This window comes from Trichoderma asperellum, chromosome 5 (genome assembly GCF_020647865.1).
Source record: "Trichoderma asperellum chromosome 5, complete sequence".
NCBI lineage: Eukaryota > Fungi > Ascomycota > Sordariomycetes > Hypocreales > Hypocreaceae > Trichoderma > Trichoderma asperellum.
Window position 1 is genome coordinate 75,632 of NC_089419.1, and position 18,628 is coordinate 94,259.

Here is an 18,628-nt window from a genome sequence, read left to right on the forward strand (position 1 = left end):
TCAGGGGGGAAGTCCCCGTCCCAGGGATCTGAGATGTCTTCTTCTGTGGTTTTTCTCTTGAGTAGCTTGTCCCTGAGGTAGGTTGCCCTTTCAATGGGGTCGGAGATGCTTTTATTCCTGTTTAATAATGGAGGGGGCTGAAAACGGTCGGTGGCTTTCCGCCACTTGGCCAGGGACCAGATGTTCTTGTCCGCGCTTGCTTCCGCGATGATCTTGTCCCAATGAGCTCTCTTGCTTTTCCTGACGATGAGATTTAGTCGTTTCTTGGCTTCTGCCCTTTCGGGGGAGCCCTTGGCGCTCGCTTCCAGCGCTCTATGGGCCGCCTTGCATTCCTTGGTCCACCAGGGAGCGCTGTGTCCGTTCTGGTGTCTTGTTTTGCCCGTGGCTTCCAGTACGTCTCTGAAGAGGTTCTGGAGAGCCTTGGCGCAGCCGTCTAGGTTGTCCTTTGATGGTTCTTCAAGGTTGATTGTGGGGAGAGTCTACGCAAAGGAGTGCATTAGCTGACTGAAAGCTTTGTATTGTTTGAAGGGGAGGTATTTTTTCCTGGCTCCTGGGGTGGAGCGGGTGGGTTCCGGTAGAGTGGTAACGACTGTATAGTGGTCTGAGCCCGTATCTAGGGAGCGTTTTACCTATGACGAGGTAGAGCAGTTTGTGAAGACGAGGTTGATGTACTTCCCTGAGTCTCTCGTAGGAGAGTCCACCAGGGAGGGAAGGAGGTCGCACTCGTCAGCCCATTCTGCTATTCTGTTGCCCGCTGTGTCTGGTCTCCTGCCCGGTTGCCAGGTCTAGTGGGTGGCGTTGAAGTTGCCTGCGATGATGGAATGGGGAGGGGGGGGACCCCATTTAATAAGGGTTTCTGTCGTAGTATCCTCCGAGGCTCTCCGATAGATGTTTACGATTGTGTAGCCGCAAACCTCTACCCAGCAGACGCACCCATTCTCCAGACCTGGAGGGGAGAGTTGTTTGCTGGGGAGGTTGGGTGAGATTCTAACGAATGTGAGGACTGAGGGTCTGGCGTCCCTCCAGTCGTTTAGGGGGTTATATGCTTGAAATCCAGGGTGATTTTTGGTCTGCCTCCTGTTCGAGGTTCTGTCCCATTCGGCGTAGGGTTCCTGAATGAGCACGATGTCGTAGCCACCTTCCCATGCTAGTGAGAGAGCGACGTCCTGATAGGGGCCGTTCTTCCCGACGTTAGCTTGGAAGATTTTAAGGCCAGTTTTTCTTCGGCGGCTGCGACGGGGCCTACTGTTCATAGGTCCGTCTTAGGGGGTTCGTTTTCCCCGTTCGGGGCTTCGTCTATGTTTTCATCCTCTTCCTCCTCGCCGTTGTCCGACCCTACCGCGTGGATCTCCGACCTGGCTGGGGAGCTCTCCATTGGGGAGCTCTCCTCGTCGGAGTCGACCTCGATCGTGAGGGTCTGAGCAGGAGTCCTGGCAGGGGGCATAGGAGCTGAGCTTGATAGTGGGAGCCGGACCCTCGGTCCCATTCGAGGGGCTTTGGGATCTGTGCTGGATTTGTTCGCTGGGGAGGAGCTCGGGGTTTGGGCAGGCTTGGGGGGATTGGCTTTAGTAAACTCTTGTCGTCCTAGGTCTCTGATTGCCTTGAGCTGCTCTTTGGTGGCATGAACCTTTTTTCCGTCTCTTATAGTTGGCCGGGCGGGGCATTTGGGGGAGTCCGCCTTGTGCGGTCCGTTGCAGTTGGCGCATTGTGGAGGGGCAGGGCAGTTAACGGTGGTGTCGTTGTGCTTGTCCGAGGGCTTGCCGCACTTGAGGCACCTTTCGGTCCTGGTGCAGCTCCGCGGGTCGTGGAAACCGAGGCACCGTCGGCATTGTATGATTCTGGGTTTCTGGACCCGGGCTTCCGCTGGGGATGAGTTGTTGAATAGCCTGAAGCCGGGTTTGACGTCCTCCTTGAACGAGATGAAGTAGCAGCACGTGTCCAGGGATTCTCCGAAGGGGGCCTTGTGGCAGGCCACCGGGAGATCTTTGGCTCCGGACCTGACGCGTGCCTCCTCTGGGACTAGCGCGTCCGTGGAGTGGGTCCCACTTAAATCCATGTATGTTTTTGACACGCCGTGTAAAAGGAAGACCTTCCATGTGCATGCTTCTTCGATTTTTAAATTGTTGCTTTCTGCCTCCGGCCTGAGTGCGATGATTTTGCTTCTGATGTCTTGATTTTTGACCCTGAGGGCGAAGCCTGTCGGAACTTCCTTAAAGTAAGTAATGTCCTCGTTGGTGATCTTCGCCGTTCTGATCATTTCTTGTCTAGCCCCGATGGCCGTCAGCTTTCTCCATGCGTGGTCTGGCGGGACTCGGACGAAGATGCGGTCATCGGGTTTTTCCTGGGGTTTGATGGTTTTGTTTTCTTTGTTTTTGGCAGCGGGGGCCGGCCCTTCGCTGTCGGGAGCAGAGTTTTTCTGGGAGTCGGGGCTTCTTTGCGGTTTTTTGTTGTGAGTAGCATCTTGTGACGCGACCTGTGCCCACGTGACTCTGGCGCTCTTGTGGTCCGCTTTTCCAGTGGGCGCAGGAGCTCCCGTCAAAGTGGGGTCTTTCGGGCCGCTTGATTTGTTCCTTGCGCTGCGAGGTGTGTTGGCTGACGCTGTTTCAGTTGGTTGGGCATCTTTCGAGTCGCTGCCCGTTTTCTCAGGGTTTTTGGGCCTCCCCGCTGGGTTCATGTGGGAGGCGACGAAGGTCTCGAGGGCAGCATTAAGGACAGCTCGTATTTGTTCTGCCACTGCGGAGGAGGGTTTGGTGGTATATTGTGCTAGACAGGAGTCGATAGCTGTAGCTATGTTTAATACCACGTCCTGTCTAGCCCATTGCTGTGCGTTGATCTCTTCGATCTGGCTTATGATTTTGTTTTTGGTGAGGGATTTTCCCTCTTTGTTGGGTGCGGTGGCTTCCTTCGGGCCGCTGAAGATGGAGGAGGTGAGGCCTCTCGACGGTTTCTGTGTGGCTGCGATCGCGCTCGGCTTCGCCCTGTTGAAGCTGAGTGATCGCATGTTGTCTGTTTTGAAGTCTTCTCCGAAGCGTTTTCTTTTCTTGGGAGTGAAGGGGAGCACGGTGGTCTCCCCTGTTCCTGGGATCGAGGGAGTTGCCTCCTTCTGGGGTTGTGGTGCTGTCGCTGGCCCGGGGGCGACGGTGGTGGTTGTGCTCTGGGTATCTGGAGGGTTTGTAGATGTTCCTATCTCTCCAGAGTCCCCAGAGGGGGCCGTGAAGGTAAATATTGAAGGCGTTTTTGTTTGATAGCAAGTCAAACGGAGTGAGGTTCTTGATGGTTAGGCACCCAAAAGGTGGGGTACCTGTAGATGTAGGAGGGAAGCTTGATTTTACTATGTGGTACAGTGTAGTATTTTTACTACTTTACTCGCCCTATTAACGCATACGCTCCTACATTGGGTTATATAGCTAGTAGTCTCATCAGGTTCCCAGATGTCATCAGACCTGACGCCCACGAATAGCTATATAGCAAACCAGATCAATCTTCTTTTTATTACAAAATTTTCCCGGATGTTATTCCTAGATAGAACGGGTGTGTTCTCCTTCAGTTCAAGAACTGGGCACAGCCGAAATCTCACGCTTTCTCTGTGCCATCGCAGCCAACACTACTCGTTGAAAACTGGTAGATGCCCTTGTATCCCTCGACCGTTTGTCCCATTTCATCAAACACAATTTGAGCGAGTTTGGCGTTTTTATGGAGAACAACTCCGTGGGGGTTTTTTACTTCCATCAAAGCTCCCATAGCACCCTCATAACCAGCATCTACCACGCCAGCATAGACTCCCACGCCGGACCGCCATAGCGATGACCTAGGAAATATACTTGCAATGCAATTCAGTGGGATCTGAACTGTCTCGTTAAAGTCAACCAAATAGGCGCCAGGTGGTAATACAATTTTGTGGCTGGTATTATCGAAAAGCAGGCTGGAGACTTTGGCTGCCTCACGCTTGCTATTATCGAAGTCGATTATGGCCGCTGAAGTCCAGTGAGAAACCTGACGCAGAGTCAGATCGACTCCACATGGCTGTTGTTGCTCAGAGGCATGGCGTAGGTTGCGCACCAATTGACGGTTGACGATTTCAAGTCCAGAGATAATCATGGTGGGGATTTGAGCTAATACGTGTAGTTCATGGGATAGAAGTATGGATAAATGGATTTGGCAGTAGGATTGCGGCAAGTGCAAGTGCATTTATTTACAATCTAACTAGTTCTAATCCGAGCGCCGAATAAAGCGGATATGATTAGGTAACGTTGTATGTTGGATCTGTTATATTATGCTCCGTAGGTAGATATGGTTAGACTGACTACAACACCATTTGCTAAGGCATAAACGCTTTTTAAGGTTAAAATTAGCAAATGGTTAGGGTTAGGTACAATAAGCTCCTGTCAAAAGTTCCCGAGCCCCCTCCACTAAAAAAGTGTTGCGTTCTTGAGAAAAACCCTGGCTCTATTAATTATATGTAGGCAACTTTACAACAAAACATACGTATAACATGCATATGGACTAACAAGTAATATTCGTAAGAGAGTCGGTCTGCAATTGTGGATCGATTATATCATAAATCTCCTCATATCCTTTGGGTCCATAAGTCATACCTTTCCATTTTGGGAGAAATACAATAGTTAACCAATTCCCCTTCCTCAATACGAAAACTATTAGTATCAGAACTAAAATAAACGCGATTAGACGTCACTCACAGGATAAAGCTTTTGTCCCTAACATTAATCCCAAGTTCATAACTAACAGGGAAGACTCCATATTTATCAGTTCTTCCGAAAGACTTCACCCCACCGCACTATCGCATGTCCACTAGTGGCAATTCTACTAACTCCGTCTCCCAAGGCCAGTAGGGTAGCATTGGAATTGCATCACTCTTTGTAACTGTAACAGGTTGCTGGAACTGCTGTGGACGACTCGCTAAGATTTCTGGCAGGATTTTGTTGTGCTTTTCGAGTTCTGTTGCCATGTCCTTATCTGGGTACCCGCCACCTCCATCTGTGTTTCGAGTAACAATATCCGGCACGTTGTATTTTCGCAAGTCAGCAGAGAGTCGGGTAGGCCAAATCGGAAAAGTTTCGTTTGTAGAGCTGGGCTGCCTTTGGGCATCACACAGCGCCTTCACGAATGGCGCGGAGTCGACATAAAACCCGGCCAAATGCGCAGCTTGACAGCAAGCAGAATTTTCTTGGATTTCATAACCCCGACCCATCGAGCTCTCTTGCAATACTTTCGTTATATGATGATCTATTTCGCTAGTTCTTCAGCCCATATTAAAGGGTAGAATAAAAAAAAAGAAAGAAAGAAAAGAAAAACCTTACCGCAATGAGAAGACAGATTCCGACGTTTGACCGGTCGACCATTCGGATTTGACTTCGACCTGGTTGGTTTCTTTGATCTGAAATTGATATTGTTCGTGGCGGCCCATGTTAGAAAATTCCCTTGAATCCATTCCATCATCTTGTAGGTCAAATGGCCAAAAATTAGCTCAGTCACATGGTCACATTCCTTCACTGCTGTTTTAATTCCCCTATTAAGAAGAGCTGTGATCATGTTATCTCGATCATCTCCTATCACAGGTAGGCGTTCCCACCTGCTTTCTTGATCAGATGGGAGCAAAAGTACAACCAAAATGCAGCACTACTTACACAGTTGGAGAAATATCTTCAGGAAGCACTAACAGCGCATCCGTACCCCCTAAGCTCGCTGCAATTGAGTCGTATTGCTTCCCCTTTCGGCTCCATTCAGATATCAATCTCCCAACATTTTCTGGACTGGTTGTATCGCCGGAAGTACAAACGGATGTAACGCAAATGTAGTCCGCTAAGATGTGGAATTCGGGGCCAAGCTGCTCTCGTAAACGATGGATTGCAACGTAGGCTAGTCTAAGTTGAACAGGCACAAGCGACGCCTGGGTGCTGAGTCGATTTGTAGAATAATATAAAGAAACGGCGTAGTCATCGGTCATAGGCTGAGAAGCAGCTTCCAGGCCCAGGACAGACGTTGGATTATCACGCCATATTGGCAGTTGATTTTTGACCGCCTTTTGAATCTCGATTCTACGCGTCGATTTGGTGGCGCTGTTCCAAAACTGGTCTTGTTTTTTTTCTCAAACCCAGCCTTTTCTGCACAACACGTTTGACTGATTCTGGAGCACTACTCCAAAACTTCGACAGATCATCAAGGAACTATTAAAGGCGGGCAAGTTGTAATCGAAAGAGGACAAGAAAAGCGACAACATACATTTTCTATAGGCAATGAGTCACTTGCGTCGAAGCCCTCACAAGTCTTGCCTAGTTTTTCGGCGAATTCCACACTTGCTGCAACACCCATTGCTGTGTTGATCGGCTAAGGCAAATGCGTTCGGTTTGAGCATCAGCCTCAATACCTGGGTATGCCAAGGCATTAGTGTGCAACATATTTGCGAAGCACATACCATGTCTACCAATTCAGTCCCTGGTCCTTAATAATCACGTTGGAGTATATTAACCCCGTAAGTGGGATCTATGATAAAAATGGGAAGCTAGGTTGGTGCCCTGTAATGCCCTGCATGTGAGACAAATCAAGGATGTTGTTCCGTGAAACAGTTCCGCTTGGGTTACATTACGCTAGACCCGCCCAACCTGCAGGTTCCATTCGGTGTTAACTACGTTTGTTAGTGGTCTGGTTTGCTTCCCCAATAGTCTATCTTCTGTGAAGGAACCATGTGACTTATCGTCGCATTGAATCTTCGCTGTGGTGAGGTCTGATTAGTTAGACTTTTGTAACCAAGGTCTCGTATATTAGTGCCAGAGACACGTTTTAAACACTAACATTGCCTCTTTTCCTGGTCGATCTTTGGACTTCCAGATCTCTTCGAACTAGTATCTAAAAACTACTCTACATTGCAAACTATCTGTGCCACTCTGAACCACAAAACCCAGTACTATATGTTAAGTGTATTTACCGGAAAGATGGGCAATGAAATGTACACTTCTCAGGATTTTTTTAATCCATGTTGAAGCCGGTAACAAAGTTGCGAAATTTGCGCAAGTACAGTCAAAACTCTTCCCTAATAAACTGACTTAAGCATGGGTTTTTCAATTAGCACTCTCAAAAGTTCGCTGTCTTTGGAGCTTTTCGAGCCCTACATCTAGACTCAAAGATGTGCTACGAAACGCCCTTTACCTTGATTTGGTGGTGAATGTCACCACAGCAACTTCCGACGAGCTCTTCGGAGCTGACGACGGTGGTATGGCCAACGGTTACCAGTCAAAAGTCAAGAACTAGGTGCAGCTCGAGCGTCTGGTGTGTACATGTTACAATTTGAGGGCAAAGCCCGGTGAGGATAGACTTGAAATGGCCATCAAAATCATACTTGTGGCTCGCGCTGGCTACCTGTGCAGGAAAGATATTCTGGAGTTGAGGATGCGTCATTCCGAATGGATTGAATCTGTGATTCCATTTTCAACCGCTAACGGCTACTATCCCTCCGTTGAACGAGACGCAGAAAATGTTCTTCTCGCTCTGCTAGTATCATCTCCTGGAGCTTTACTTCTGAGAAAACCGCATAATACTTTGTACCGAGAGACGATGAAGACCGTCGAAGAGGATCTGAAGGTACGACTATCATTCGATTGGGTACTGCCGACTCCGCCCTCGGAACGAAAAGTGGCTATGGTAGGCGGACGGAGCATGTTTGACGCAAAAAACAAGGGATTCTGCTATAGGGGTGCATATGAAGCTGCTGAAGCTCTTGGAATTTCTGTCGTTGTGGTCGACCGACCGGGATATTGGCTCCAAGACGAGGCATACTCTCAGCTTCGGAGTGACTTTGTTTCTATTGATATGATCATAGACGAGGGGCTACCATCGAGAATTGCAGACGCTGTCAAAGACTTGGAGATTGACGGCATCGATTCATTCGCAGATGAGCTTGTAGGTGCAACTGCACAAGCAGCAGAAAGACTGGGTCTTCCAACCGACCCCGTGTCGGCATACATGCGGGCTCTTGACAAGCACGAAACAAGCAAGCTATTCAACACAACTATCCAAATACTTCTTCTCGACAATGCAGGACTGTTGGATGACCCGTCGATGTTACCGCAATTAGAATCCTTACGCTACCCCTTGATCATCAAACCATGTCGAGGTGGGGGTTCCAGAGGGGTTATGAAAGCGAATAGCTGGGCGAGCCTGCGTCAGGCTGCGCGTCAAGTGGAGGATTGGGGTTATTCTAAGCAAGGCATTCTCATAGAAACCTATGTCGATGGCCCAGAAGTGGATGCCAACTTTGCGCTCTGGGAAGGCGAGATACTCTTTTTCGAAATATGTGACGATTTCCCCTGTGATGCCGATGCGGAAGACGCCACGACCTCCGATACTTTTGCCGAAGACAACATGGTTATGCCCAGCCGCCTACCGCGCGAGGAGAGAGACTTGGTTCGGTCATCCTTACACAACTCGCTTCTTCAGTTGGGCTTCCGCTCGGGTGTTTTTCACGTGGAAGCCCGGATACAGAACTCGACAATGCGTTACCAAGATACCAACGGCATCGTCGATTTGGAGTCGGCTGACGGCATATCAGAAGGAGCGGGAAACCGAAGGCAACCTGAAGTATTTCTAGTTGAAGTCAACCCCCGGCCAGCGGATTTTGATAACATTTACGGAATTGCGTACACCTATGGTGTCGACTTCAACAGTCTTCATTGGCTGCGAGCCCTTGACGATGGTGCGCGTTTCACAGCCCTGTGCCACCCCTTTACCTGTGGTACACAGTACTACTCATGTATTTTGGTTATTCCCATCCACAGAGAGAATGTCTTCGTACCAGAAAACTATTGTACCGAGATATTGAGGCGGCTGCCCGAGGTCGCACCGTATGTGTCTGGAACAGAATGTTTTACAGCAGGAAAGAGGGTGTCGCCTGTAGGAGGGGCTGGGCATATTGGTTCTTTTCTGGTTTACTCTAAAAAAAGTAGAAGAAATTTACTAGAAATGTGTATGTATATTAAGAAGGTTTTTAGAGATATTCTTGATAATATTTAGGTTCTTACCCCTAGCAAAACTGAAAGTTTTGCCTTTTAAAAAGCTGTTATATTATATTATACCAGGTTTATTAAACCAGGTAATAGGAAATCTTGCTTAATTTAAAAGGATTGCTGTTATTACTTACATTTACAATAGCATGTAGTTAGTTTTCAACCCCTTTCAAGTCCCTTTTATTAAGTCTATCTGTATTAAAACAGCATAATGCTGCTGCTTTATATAGAATTTAAGGTACTAAATTATAGCGCTTTAATAACTATAATATAGCACTAATACTGCTATAATATAGCAATTAGTTTACTATATTTAAATGACTAACTTATTGTAAGGCAGCGGTAGAATAAAGCGCTATATTATAAAGGTATAGGTAATAGTTATAGTGTATAAACGGCTGTATTATAGTAAGCTATGCACTATAATATAGCAGGCTTAGTGTGTTTTAAAAGCGGCGCCTCTACTTCTACCAAAGGAAGCTAGTCTTAGATATTCAGTACCTCGGGGGGTCGAAAACTAACTACGTGCCACTGTAGCAAATCATATCGTTAATAAGTCTAGTTTTCGCCTCATTTGTGCCAGAAAGCGGATCCCGATTATTGATCACACTGAGCTGAGAATGCACTCTTTATGAGCCCGGGCTTATTATTGGTTTAAAGAGGAATAGTGATAATATTGCCTCAAGCTAGAATAGAGCTGTTGATTGACAACCTAGATTATTGGTTGCTATTCGATGTAACGATGTATTCTGTTACGAGACTCCAGAATTGGGCACTAGGGTCATTGGAATATTGGGCGTTATCACAGCTCTTGACGGAGTTGAGCATAGGCATGTTGCGACTGATGGAGTTATTATATCAACTCAAACCTCCAGATCGCTACTATATAAGCCCTGCTCCACGCTCTTTATATCTACCCATACTTTGATCCAACAAAACATTTGATCTCACAAGTTCTCTCCTCTTACTTTGTCCCAATACCCCTTCGTCTTCTTCTTTACTTCGTACTTTTTTATCCCCTGACAGTATACGCTTTGGCTATTCCTGTCTAATCTTTGGCCTAGAGAAAATGGGATCTGTTTCTCAAGATATGGCTCTGTCGCGGCCTGCCCTTGGACAGGATGTACAGCTAGGTATGCTGTACGATGTACGCACCTCTCAATTCTTCGCTGGCGTTTCGCTCTGGAACAATGATGTCGTCAATGCAAAGCAAGAACTAGATGAACAAAAGGTCCAGAACGCCGATTATAACTTCTCGTACTCTCTTGAAGAGGCGCTCAGCAACAGTTCCCTCAATGTCGAGGGTTCATTGAGCCTTGATCTCAATATTTAGTGCCACAAGCTCAGCGAAGTATCTGAATGATAAGAAGTCAAGCACACATGAGGCACCTGTCGACGTGTCGTGCAACGTTGTGCGTCGCACCCGCCGCATCCCACAGGAAGTCTTGGTGTCTATGAAGTATGAGAAGTATCTTGCTGACCCTAGCTACATGCGCTTCGTTGCTGAAGTGGTTGAGGGTGGATGTGCCACCCTTAGCTTCATCCAGCCCTGTTCAACTGCCGAGGAAGCGAAGAAGATTACGGGCGAGCTTAAGGTTAGCGCTGTGAAAATTACAGTCAAAGGCAGCGCCGAGGTGGAATTCTTGGAGCAGAACGAGTCTGTGTTTGAGAATGTCAAGATCTCGTACAGCGGTGCAATGGCCGAGAACGTGTCCAGCATCCAAGACGCCCGCCGCGTCGTAGCGACGATGCCGACAAATCTGGCAAAACGGCTCAACACGCTCCATTATAAGCTTCTGCCTCTTTCGGTGCTCGAAACTAAGGCGAACCGCCTTATCCGTAGTCTTGATACTGGCCTTGTCACCAAGACAGCTGCGGCACTTCAGGCCGGCATTATAGTAGCCCTCGGGATCAAGGGTTTGGTGACGCAAGAAGTGTTCCAGAAGCAATTTCCAGCGATAAAGCGTCAGATCATAAACTTTCACACTGCTTTTTCAGCAGCTGAGACTCAGTTCACAAAGAACGCACGACGTCTTCTGCCCGAACTGTGAGACGGCACTACAGATGAGAATGCCAAGATTACCGAGCTCCAAGAGGCTGTCGCTCTCTTCCAGCAGCGAACCGAGTTTGCTAAACAGTTCTTCACTAGGAAATACACTGAAGCCAGTGCTCTTCGCGCAACAGTTGCCACGCTGCTGGCCGACAACTTCGAGGATCGTCTCGGCGGGCTAACACCCCAGTCGCTGATTGACGGTGGAGCTCCAAGACTACTATTATCTTTTGGTGGTTGGTCCCTCAATCGGGCGCGCCAAACACCCACTCCAGGTGAGCATCAAGTCTGCGTCATCCAAAACTGATGCTGGTGATAATGGAGAGGGAGAGCAGGATCCCGGAGATGACAACGAATCGGATGACGAAGAAGAAGAGTGGTTTGAAAACCAACAGACTGTTGCCAACGTAAAACAATCTTGCGCAGCCCTACGCCAACAGCGATTACTGGCAGCCCCAGGCGTCACCGTCGCTTTGGAGTAGCAAGCATTGATGCTGCATATCGTCCTGGAAAATCGAAGAAAACCAAGACCAATGTTGGCGATATTGTTTTGGATAGCCATGGTAAGCTTCTCATTATTACTGGAATGCTACCCAAGGCCCCCACGGCTCCGAAGCTGACAGTTGATGGCCAACCCATCACTGTGAACTGGTTCCAAAAATGGGAGAAGCTCGAGCAGCTGGCCATGCCAACGACAGGCTACACAATCAAATACAGCCGTAGACTCAATCCCTCCAGGGACGGTGCCTTTCCTCGGGCAAGCGAAAACGAGGCCGTTACTGGGGTCAACTACACAGCTTCCGAAACAAAAGCAATACTTGGCTCGCTTTCAGACGGCTGTGACTACGAAATCGCAGTTAGCGTTCAAACAACTGTGGGAATGTCGGCATGGAGCCCCATTGTCGTGGACCACACTGCCAAGATGCCATCTGTAGCTTCCGAGATGATCCATTTCTTGAACAAGAATAGGGACAAGTTATCAGAAGCGACTCCGGAAAAGTCTCTTAAGCCAGGTGACATCCCACGAAGCAAGCCGTGGGGCCTATATTCTCCCGGCAAAGGGAGTGGCAAGGATACACTTTCTCTTGGCCTCACCGAAGTGGCGCGGCGCTATAGCACAGAAAACCGATTTCAAGGCGAGATTGCTATTCGCATCGTCGACGTCGCCGCAGACTTCAAGCCCAAGATCAAGGCTGCACCAATAGAAGCTCAAAATAAGACTGTAGTGGTTGTGTTTGCGGGCACCAGTGGCCATGGTAAGAGCACGCAGATCAATGCCTTCATCTCATACCTGCTTAGCGGCGAAGTCGACGATCTGGCACGTATTTTCGTCATCGACGACTGCAGTGCCAAGCAGTCCGAGTCCGTGACACAAATCGTCACCTACTTCCGCATCCGACCACTATCATCACTTTTCCAGGGCAAAACGCTGCTCATCGTCGACACGCCTGGCTATGGTGACTCCTGGGGCGTTGAACGCGATGCTTTTGTCACAACGACCATGTCCGAGTTCTTCAAGACAGTCGATCACGTTAATGCCATCATCCTCACCTATCGTGCCAACGAGGTCCGCAACACGGTTCTCAGCCCTGTGTCGACGTATGTGTTCTCGCTCTTTGCCAAGGATGTTCGCAGCTGCCTGCGCACCGTCTACACCTTTAGCGATGCCGGGTCCCCTCTCGCTGACGGCGCCTTGCAACAGCTTGGATGTTGCCTACCTTGGGGATGGACAAATATATATGGATATTCTCTACCATTCTACAAAATTTAATGCCTAGATCCATCTCATAGATACATGTACTCATGTGTCATAATAGCATATACGTCCGTTCTCGGTAATGGTATTTAAGACCTCTGCGTCAGCTAAAATCAAGGAGACCGTCTTGACCGTACCAAGCTAAAAAGTCCTCTCTTAATTCCATCCCATCAGTATCTGTAATACAACCTTGACTATACAGCGTTCTTGTCGCCTGAAATCACCACATTGAGCTCTAGTTGCAGGTTTTCCTTTGGCACCTCGTGCCAGTGTTCCAATACTTCATCTTCTGGCATAAACCCAGAGCTGCTCGTCCAAGTTGCCGTTGCTAAAGTTCCTTGTACGAAATACCGAAATCCATGCCAATATTTTCCCATTCCCAGCTCTGCCACGAGTTCCATTTCTCTTAGTACAGGCATCTGCAAGGCCACGCGTGCCGCAGCGAGGTATAACCGCTGTATGGCTAGAGTTGCAATATCTAGATTAGGCAACGATGCCTCTGTCGAGACACTACCAAAATATACTGAGGCTGCACTCTCAGAGGATGATTCATCTCTATATGGGTCGGGAAGGAACAGTATTTCACCCCAGGGATCAAACGGTGGGTAATGTAAGATGAAGTAGACGAGTCGGTTCCATCGCGGCTCTGTTAAACCCGCAGGGAATGTTCGAGGAAAGAATATTTCATCGCTGACTGGAATCATGTGAATGCTGAAATCTTTAACGCTTTGAGATAGGACATGAAAGGACTTTGAAAGCCTGTCTTCCCCTTCTCTCAAAATCTCAGTAGCCGTAGATAATAGAGCCTGGCCATGAATGTCATAGTGCGAGTCCCAGAATTCAAATTCATCGATTGGATGGCCGACCCGAGACACAGCATCGGCAATATCTATTACCCCAAGTATTACTAAATTGAGTATTTGTTTAAGAGGAAGAAGGCTAGAAGAATTACCATTTCGCATGGTCGCAAATTGCAACGTTTTCCACCAATCGAGCGCCACAGCCGTTGTTGCTGGTAGCTTCGCCAACAAAGCACAAATGGCCACCACAGAGAGATTTCTCTCTCGATACGATGGAATGGACATTCCGAGTTTAGTTATGGCTACAGCAGGGGGCAATCGCGCAATGCGCTCGAGATCAGTCAGCTCCGCACCGATTGTTTATACCTGGGTTCCCATTGACCTAGCGGTAGACATATCCCGCGCAGCTCAGCAGGCGGCTCCTCAGGCGGTAAAGGCACGTAAAAAATGAGCTCGACACCACCTTTGTGCACCTCGACCGCATTCCACTGGCTCAGAGACTGTAGAAATGCTTCCAACACTACTTAAAATGCCTAGTTGTTCCGTAGCTTCTCATCATCAGTCTCCCTGCTTCGCCACGGCCCAGGATCAGGCAGCTTGATGTGGAGCCGGATGCTGCGCACATACGCGCGGCGCCGTGCCGTCACGATGGAGTTGAGCCGTGAATGTCGATGCAAGTCAAGATGCAGATAGGCAAAAATCTCTCGCTCTGTTGCCAAAAGCGGCTAACGCTGGCATAATGACGAGCGTCTGGGTGATCTGTTCCAGAACTCAGGAGGAAGGGCTTCGAGGCCGGGGCGAGGATCGTGAGTTAGAAAGAATATAATGCGCTGTAAGATTCCGGGAGCAAGAAGGACAGGTGCTATGATGATTGATTCTCTTAAGGTGACAAGTGCCTTAGTTCAATGTGAGGAAGAGTCTGCTCAATGTGGTTGTTAGGGGCTCTTATACTGGAGCCTTGCAGCTTTTAGTTTACGCGTGCCCACATTTGGTAAAATACAGCACCTGGGGCGTGAAATTTAATCCTTGCTGCTTGCAGAGCCAAGGATTGCTTCACTGGCTCCATTAGTACGCATAGTGTATGTACAGGCACTACATATCCTTCATGCTATCAATAGTCCAACTTTATAGTATTAAAGGCACAGGATATATTCAAGAGTTTTATTCAAGAATAAGAAAAATAAAGTAATACTAAAGCAAATAAACATACCACCTGTAACACAAATTGATGGAACAAAGTGGCCTGTAAGATAATGGGCCACTTAATTACAAGCCTCGGAAATCCAAGAACTCTAACATAACCTCATAGCCGGCAGAAGCATTTGTCGACAACATTGAGGCATGACCCGTATTCGGCTGCAGATAGTAGGTAAGGTCGTCTATGGCCACGCCCGGATAAAGCTGGCGAGCAAAGGCTTCGCTATAGATACCGCTGCAATTACCATTACATACGAAATTATCAAACTCGCCAACAAAAAACTGTGAGAGAAAATGGGTTAGTCATCTTGGTTTTATTTAAGCATTTTGGAGACCGCCAAAGTATGACTCTGCTCCAAACTCACCATTAACGGGCCTTTATAATCGGGTGCGGGTGCGAGTGGGTTGCCATCTTCAGACGAGTACTCGCCTACGGCTTCGGGTTGCTTTATACTCTCGGCGTAGGTGAGCAGCGCTGGGTCCAAAGTGGCCTTTTGGAAAAACAGCTTCTGAAGAGTTTCCTCATTATCCAAAACGAAATATCCCGAGCCATATTCAGCAAAACGGACGGGATCGCTCTCTTTAGCGAATGCGTGATTGTAATTCAAGACGTTCAGTGGATCGGTGGCCTCTATATTGTTAGGGTAAAGACCTGTAAAAATGGCGCCGTCGATAAGATCGGGGTGGTTGGTAAGCATGAGCGAGTTTATATATGAGCCAAACGAGTGGCCGATATGAACAATCTTGGTAGGTAGGAAGTCGAACTCGGCGCTTGCGTTGTTGGTAGCTGACGGTGCCTTGGAGGAGCTCAATAGGTTTCCGCTGCGGGCGATTTTAGTCAGGCCTGCCAAGATTTCAATTTCCACTGGAATCTGGACATCATCATAAGCGTCTGGCTTCTCGGATCTACCGGTGCCAAGTCGGTCGTAAGAAAGGATGGAGTAACCCTTGTTAATAGCGGCATCAACGTAGGAGTACTGTCGTGGATCAACCTCCACGTCAAAGTATCTGGATCAAAGACTTATCAGCGAGCCGTCGTAGTTGACTTTAGTCATAGGTTTCATCGCTAACTCTCTGCCAAACCCAAGACCAGGGGTTGTGATTTGCAAAATGCCTGCTTTACTGGTCTTCTGCGACGGCACGCACAATTGTGCGCCGATCTCGAATGTTTTGTTGATGTCCACGCGTCCAGTAATACGGGCAGTGAAGTTGGAGCTGCTCCACGTGGTAACATTCACGGTCCAGTCCATAGCGTCAATACTGCTATCAACCTGGGGTTGGTCATAGTGGTAGTTGGTGGCCACCACAGGGACGGGTATCTGGAGTTGGACGCATAGCTTGGTGGCTGAGGCTGTAGCAGAGTCTGTAGGGGCGCTCGCTGTGGTGGAAGCAAGAAACAGAGCCCCAAGTGAAACGAGAGGGAGAATACCGCCCATTGCGTGTTGTTTTGCCGTGAGTTTACAATAGAGAGCGTGTGAAGGTCGAATACTTTCTCTATTCTGATCAGATATACTCTTTGGTGGTAAAATTCCCTTCTTATACTTGTTCTTAGACCTCAAACTGCGTCTTTTGTTTGTTGGCATTTATCATCACCGTATTCAGTGCGCGTTTAGTATATTGCGTTTAGCGTATTCGCTGGCAGCGTTGTGCATATACGCTTGGCAGCGTTTTGCGTATACACCTGGCAGCGTTTTGCGTATTCCTATATTTAACGTCTCCACATATTCTGAGGGCTGACGAGCTCACGTAAGATATGCAAGCCAGTTGATTAAAAACGTGATGTTTGAGTCTTTGGTGTCATAAGATTTGAGCTCTTGTTGGTGGTTAGAAATTATTTAGTACTTTCAAAAGAAGGAAACAATTCTTTTACGCATTAAGTTGTTTATATATATATAGTTGATTAAACAACGACCTTCCCCTCTTCTATCTTATGTCAGACACTGAAAGTCCATACAAACTAATGTAATAAGATTAACCCAGAGCTGAATTGGCTGTTCGTCAAACATCTTACAACAGCAAGGGTCTTTGGTAATTAAACGTCGAAACCAGCCTGGTCAATTAAGAACATATTTGTTCAGAAGAGGAGGTGGCTGAACTGGTTAGCGAATTTCCCTTTAAGAATAATAAGCGCTTTAAAAATTGGTGTAGATCATATGATCAAATTGCTTTGGCTAGCAAAATCCTAATGAGTATTCCAGCCCGAATTCTTCATAGTCCGTGGCAGACAAAATAATCCTGGATTTTACATATCCAGTTTAAAGTCGTTTGGCCTGGTTTACAAAGATATGTTTTCATCCCCCAGTCCTTGCCAAATTTGGCCTCCTGTGAACCAAGGAGACGATCTTGATGCATGACACATTGCTCCAGTATCAGCTGACTTCTTTTCTGAAGAAGGCGAGTATCTAGGGAATAGTAATAACACTATGCTTACGCCAGCCAAAAAGGTATAAGAACTGTCTTCTACAAGTCTCGTTCATTCTAATCCCAAACACGCCTATTTGGATACCGGGTAAGCAGGGCCTGCCCGGCCTGGGCACCAGGTGAGGTACAGTCCCTAATTAAGCCTCCCGCTGGTGTTAACCCCACCATGGCCTCATCTATAATGCCTGTAATAATGTAAGCCTCAACTTACAATTTCTGTCCGTAACGCAGCTGCGTTACAGTGTAATAAGTGGCCATATTGGGTACAGTAGTTACAGTATAATTACAAGGGAATTCGATAACAGTAGTTAGTCAATGGTAGGGCGCCAAAACAGCAAAGCAAGGGTCTCGAAAATAATACTGGTTCTCTTTAAAATAAGCTAAATTTCGGGAGACTGGATATTAGCAATACAAAAGATACATCATGCCAATCAATATTCTCCGCATATAACAACCTGTCAACTCTCCGCAAGCACTGTAACAACCAGGGCAGAATCATAGGATTTTTGTCACCTTACAAAGCCAACATAATCAAAAGTAAAAGGACGCACACACATATATGCTAAAAGAAATTAGAGAGGGGGTCCTCTTTTTAGGAGCGCCGAACATTAGAACAGCTGGAGCCGGATGGTACTCTGCTAAGCGCTAAGAAGAAGTGGAGTCGGTTGGTTATTGGCTGGGAAAGGTGTGGGAAGCGACACTGTAAGCCTTAACTTACAATTTCTGTCTGTCTTCTCGTCTCAGTCGGTCCATTTCTACTTATATATCAGCAAAAACCATGGAGGGTCGTGAGAGCGCTATATTTGGCCTTGAATTGATAACTAAAAAAACCCTATCTCCGCAAGAAGTCGACATACTCAAGCTGTTTGCTTGCGAAAACGCCGATGAAGCTGCCTTCCAGATTGATTCTTTCTGTCCTCCTCTTTGCGGAGCAAAAGGAAGCCTCCAGCTATCTATGGACGGTATGGGAGGTAATGGTTGACGTCGTGAGAAGCCCGCACGCAACAAGTGAGATACACAAACATCTTGTCAGCATTCTCCAAGGTCTGGTGCTCATTGCGAAAGGAGAATTGGTGGTATGGAATGTGAGTATTGACTCCAGGCATTTGCCCCTAGCACGACTACTCATTTCCTTGGAATAACTGCGCGATGCCGACACTGCACAAGATTTGCTAATGGTCTTGACGTCTAGGCGAAACGGCAGGTATGGGGGAACCTGCCTCTGTTTCCTCAGTGCATGGACGCTTATCTCGATAGTAGGCCCCTCAGCCATGCCTACATAGCAAGACGATTCTAAATTTACATCACATAGGCCCTGTGGAAGACATGGAGGAGTTTATTCCAGAAAGTGCACAGATGTGGCGTAACCTAAGCTCTTTTGCAGCTC

The 18,628-nt window shown here is 47.7% G+C and overlaps 8 protein-coding genes across 8 annotated transcripts; 4 read left to right on the plus strand and 4 right to left on the minus strand.

The window, feature by feature from the left end:
- Window positions 1-2,114: 2,114 nt before the first annotated feature.
- TrAFT101_012046 (uncharacterized protein) lies at window positions 2,115-2,829 on the plus strand. The gene is made up of 3 exons (XM_066129453.1): window positions 2,115-2,215; window positions 2,269-2,449; window positions 2,608-2,829. The coding sequence occupies exons 2-3, from the start codon at window positions 2,274-2,276 to the stop codon at window positions 2,765-2,767; spliced, it is 336 nt and encodes a 111-aa protein (XP_065984372.1). The 5' UTR covers window positions 2,115-2,215; window positions 2,269-2,273; the 3' UTR covers window positions 2,768-2,829.
- A 494-nt stretch (window positions 2,830-3,323) lies between these two features.
- On the minus strand, window positions 3,324-4,154 carry TrAFT101_008171 (uncharacterized protein). The gene has a single exon (XM_024908012.2). It carries the CDS (start codon window positions 4,096-4,098, stop codon window positions 3,574-3,576), a length of 525 nt encoding a protein of 174 aa, XP_024762421.1. The 5' UTR covers window positions 4,099-4,154; the 3' UTR covers window positions 3,324-3,573.
- A 375-nt stretch (window positions 4,155-4,529) lies between these two features.
- Window positions 4,530-6,481, minus strand: TrAFT101_008172 (uncharacterized protein). Its single transcript, XM_066128255.1, has 6 exons — window positions 6,434-6,481; window positions 6,241-6,345; window positions 5,646-6,185; window positions 5,319-5,593; window positions 4,698-5,244; window positions 4,530-4,635 (listed from the first exon to the last, which is right to left on the minus strand). Exons 3-5 carry the CDS (start codon window positions 5,963-5,965, stop codon window positions 4,796-4,798), a joined length of 1,044 nt encoding a protein of 347 aa, XP_065984373.1. The 5' UTR covers window positions 5,966-6,185; window positions 6,241-6,345; window positions 6,434-6,481; the 3' UTR covers window positions 4,530-4,635; window positions 4,698-4,795.
- Window positions 6,482-7,274: 793 nt separating this feature from the next.
- On the plus strand, window positions 7,275-11,374 carry TrAFT101_008173 (uncharacterized protein; the record flags this gene model as incomplete). Its single annotated transcript, XM_066128256.1, has 4 exons — window positions 7,275-8,707; window positions 10,082-10,314; window positions 10,388-11,064; window positions 11,167-11,374. Exons 1-4 carry the CDS (start codon window positions 7,336-7,338, stop codon window positions 11,372-11,374), a joined length of 2,490 nt encoding a protein of 829 aa, XP_065984374.1. The 5' UTR covers window positions 7,275-7,335.
- On the plus strand, window positions 11,375-12,962 carry TrAFT101_008174 (uncharacterized protein). Its single transcript, XM_066128257.1, has one exon. The coding sequence runs from the start codon at window positions 11,654-11,656 to the stop codon at window positions 12,836-12,838; it is 1,185 nt and encodes a 394-aa protein (XP_065984375.1). The 5' UTR covers window positions 11,375-11,653; the 3' UTR covers window positions 12,839-12,962.
- Window positions 12,787-14,493, minus strand: TrAFT101_008175 (uncharacterized protein). The gene is made up of 2 exons (XM_066128258.1): window positions 13,776-14,493; window positions 12,787-13,712 (listed from the first exon to the last, which is right to left on the minus strand). Exons 1-2 carry the CDS (start codon window positions 13,906-13,908, stop codon window positions 13,018-13,020), a joined length of 828 nt encoding a protein of 275 aa, XP_065984376.1. The 5' UTR covers window positions 13,909-14,493; the 3' UTR covers window positions 12,787-13,017.
- A 281-nt stretch (window positions 14,494-14,774) lies between these two features.
- On the minus strand, window positions 14,775-16,415 carry TrAFT101_008176 (uncharacterized protein). Its single transcript, XM_024902480.2, has 4 exons — window positions 16,363-16,415; window positions 15,892-16,314; window positions 15,186-15,828; window positions 14,775-15,102 (listed from the first exon to the last, which is right to left on the minus strand). The coding sequence occupies exons 1-4, from the start codon at window positions 16,401-16,403 to the stop codon at window positions 14,890-14,892; spliced, it is 1,320 nt and encodes a 439-aa protein (XP_024762416.2). The 5' UTR covers window positions 16,404-16,415; the 3' UTR covers window positions 14,775-14,889.
- A 1,710-nt stretch (window positions 16,416-18,125) lies between these two features.
- On the plus strand, window positions 18,126-18,538 carry TrAFT101_008177 (uncharacterized protein; the record flags this gene model as incomplete). Its single annotated transcript, XM_066128259.1, has 2 exons — window positions 18,126-18,326; window positions 18,434-18,538. 2 exons carry the CDS (start codon window positions 18,126-18,128, stop codon window positions 18,536-18,538), a joined length of 306 nt encoding a protein of 101 aa, XP_065984377.1.
- Window positions 18,539-18,628: the final 90 nt, after the last annotated feature.

Excerpts from the sequence above, each read along its gene's own strand:
- TrAFT101_008175 (XM_066128258.1), bottom strand. The coding sequence starts at position 13,908 with ATGTCCATTCCATCGTATCGAGAGAGAAATCTCTCTGTGGTGGCCATT. Across the intron at positions 13,713-13,775 it reads ATTTGCGACCATGCGAAATG|ATATTGCCGATGCTGTGTCT; the intron begins GTAATTCTTCTA and ends TTGGGGTAATAG.
- TrAFT101_008171 (XM_024908012.2), bottom strand. The coding sequence starts at position 4,098 with ATGATTATCTCTGGACTTGAAATCGTCAACCGTCAATTGGTGCGCAAC.
- TrAFT101_008174 (XM_066128257.1), top strand. The coding sequence starts at position 11,654 with ATGCTACCCAAGGCCCCCACGGCTCCGAAGCTGACAGTTGATGGCCAA.
- TrAFT101_008172 (XM_066128255.1), bottom strand. The coding sequence starts at position 5,965 with ATGACCGATGACTACGCCGTTTCTTTATATTATTCTACAAATCGACTC. Across the intron at positions 5,594-5,645 it reads GAAGATATTTCTCCAACTGT|CAGGTGGGAACGCCTACCTG; the intron begins GTAAGTAGTGCT and ends TGATCAAGAAAG. Across the intron at positions 5,245-5,318 it reads GAATCTGTCTTCTCATTGCG|ATCATCATATAACGAAAGTA; the intron begins GTAAGGTTTTTC and ends CTAGCGAAATAG.
- TrAFT101_008176 (XM_024902480.2), bottom strand. The coding sequence starts at position 16,403 with ATGCCAACAAACAAAAGACGCAGTTTGAGGTCTAAGAACAA. Across the intron at positions 15,829-15,891 it reads GGTCTTGGGTTTGGCAGAGA|ATACTTTGACGTGGAGGTTG; the intron begins GTTAGCGATGAA and ends TCTTTGATCCAG. Across the intron at positions 15,103-15,185 it reads ATTATAAAGGCCCGTTAATG|TTTTTTGTTGGCGAGTTTGA; the intron begins GTGAGTTTGGAG and ends TTTCTCTCACAG.
- TrAFT101_012046 (XM_066129453.1), top strand. The coding sequence starts at position 2,274 with ATGGCCGTCAGCTTTCTCCATGCGTGGTCTGGCGGGACTCGGACGAAG. Across the intron at positions 2,450-2,607 it reads CTTCTTTGCGGTTTTTTGTT|TTGGTTGGGCATCTTTCGAG; the intron begins GTGAGTAGCATC and ends ACGCTGTTTCAG.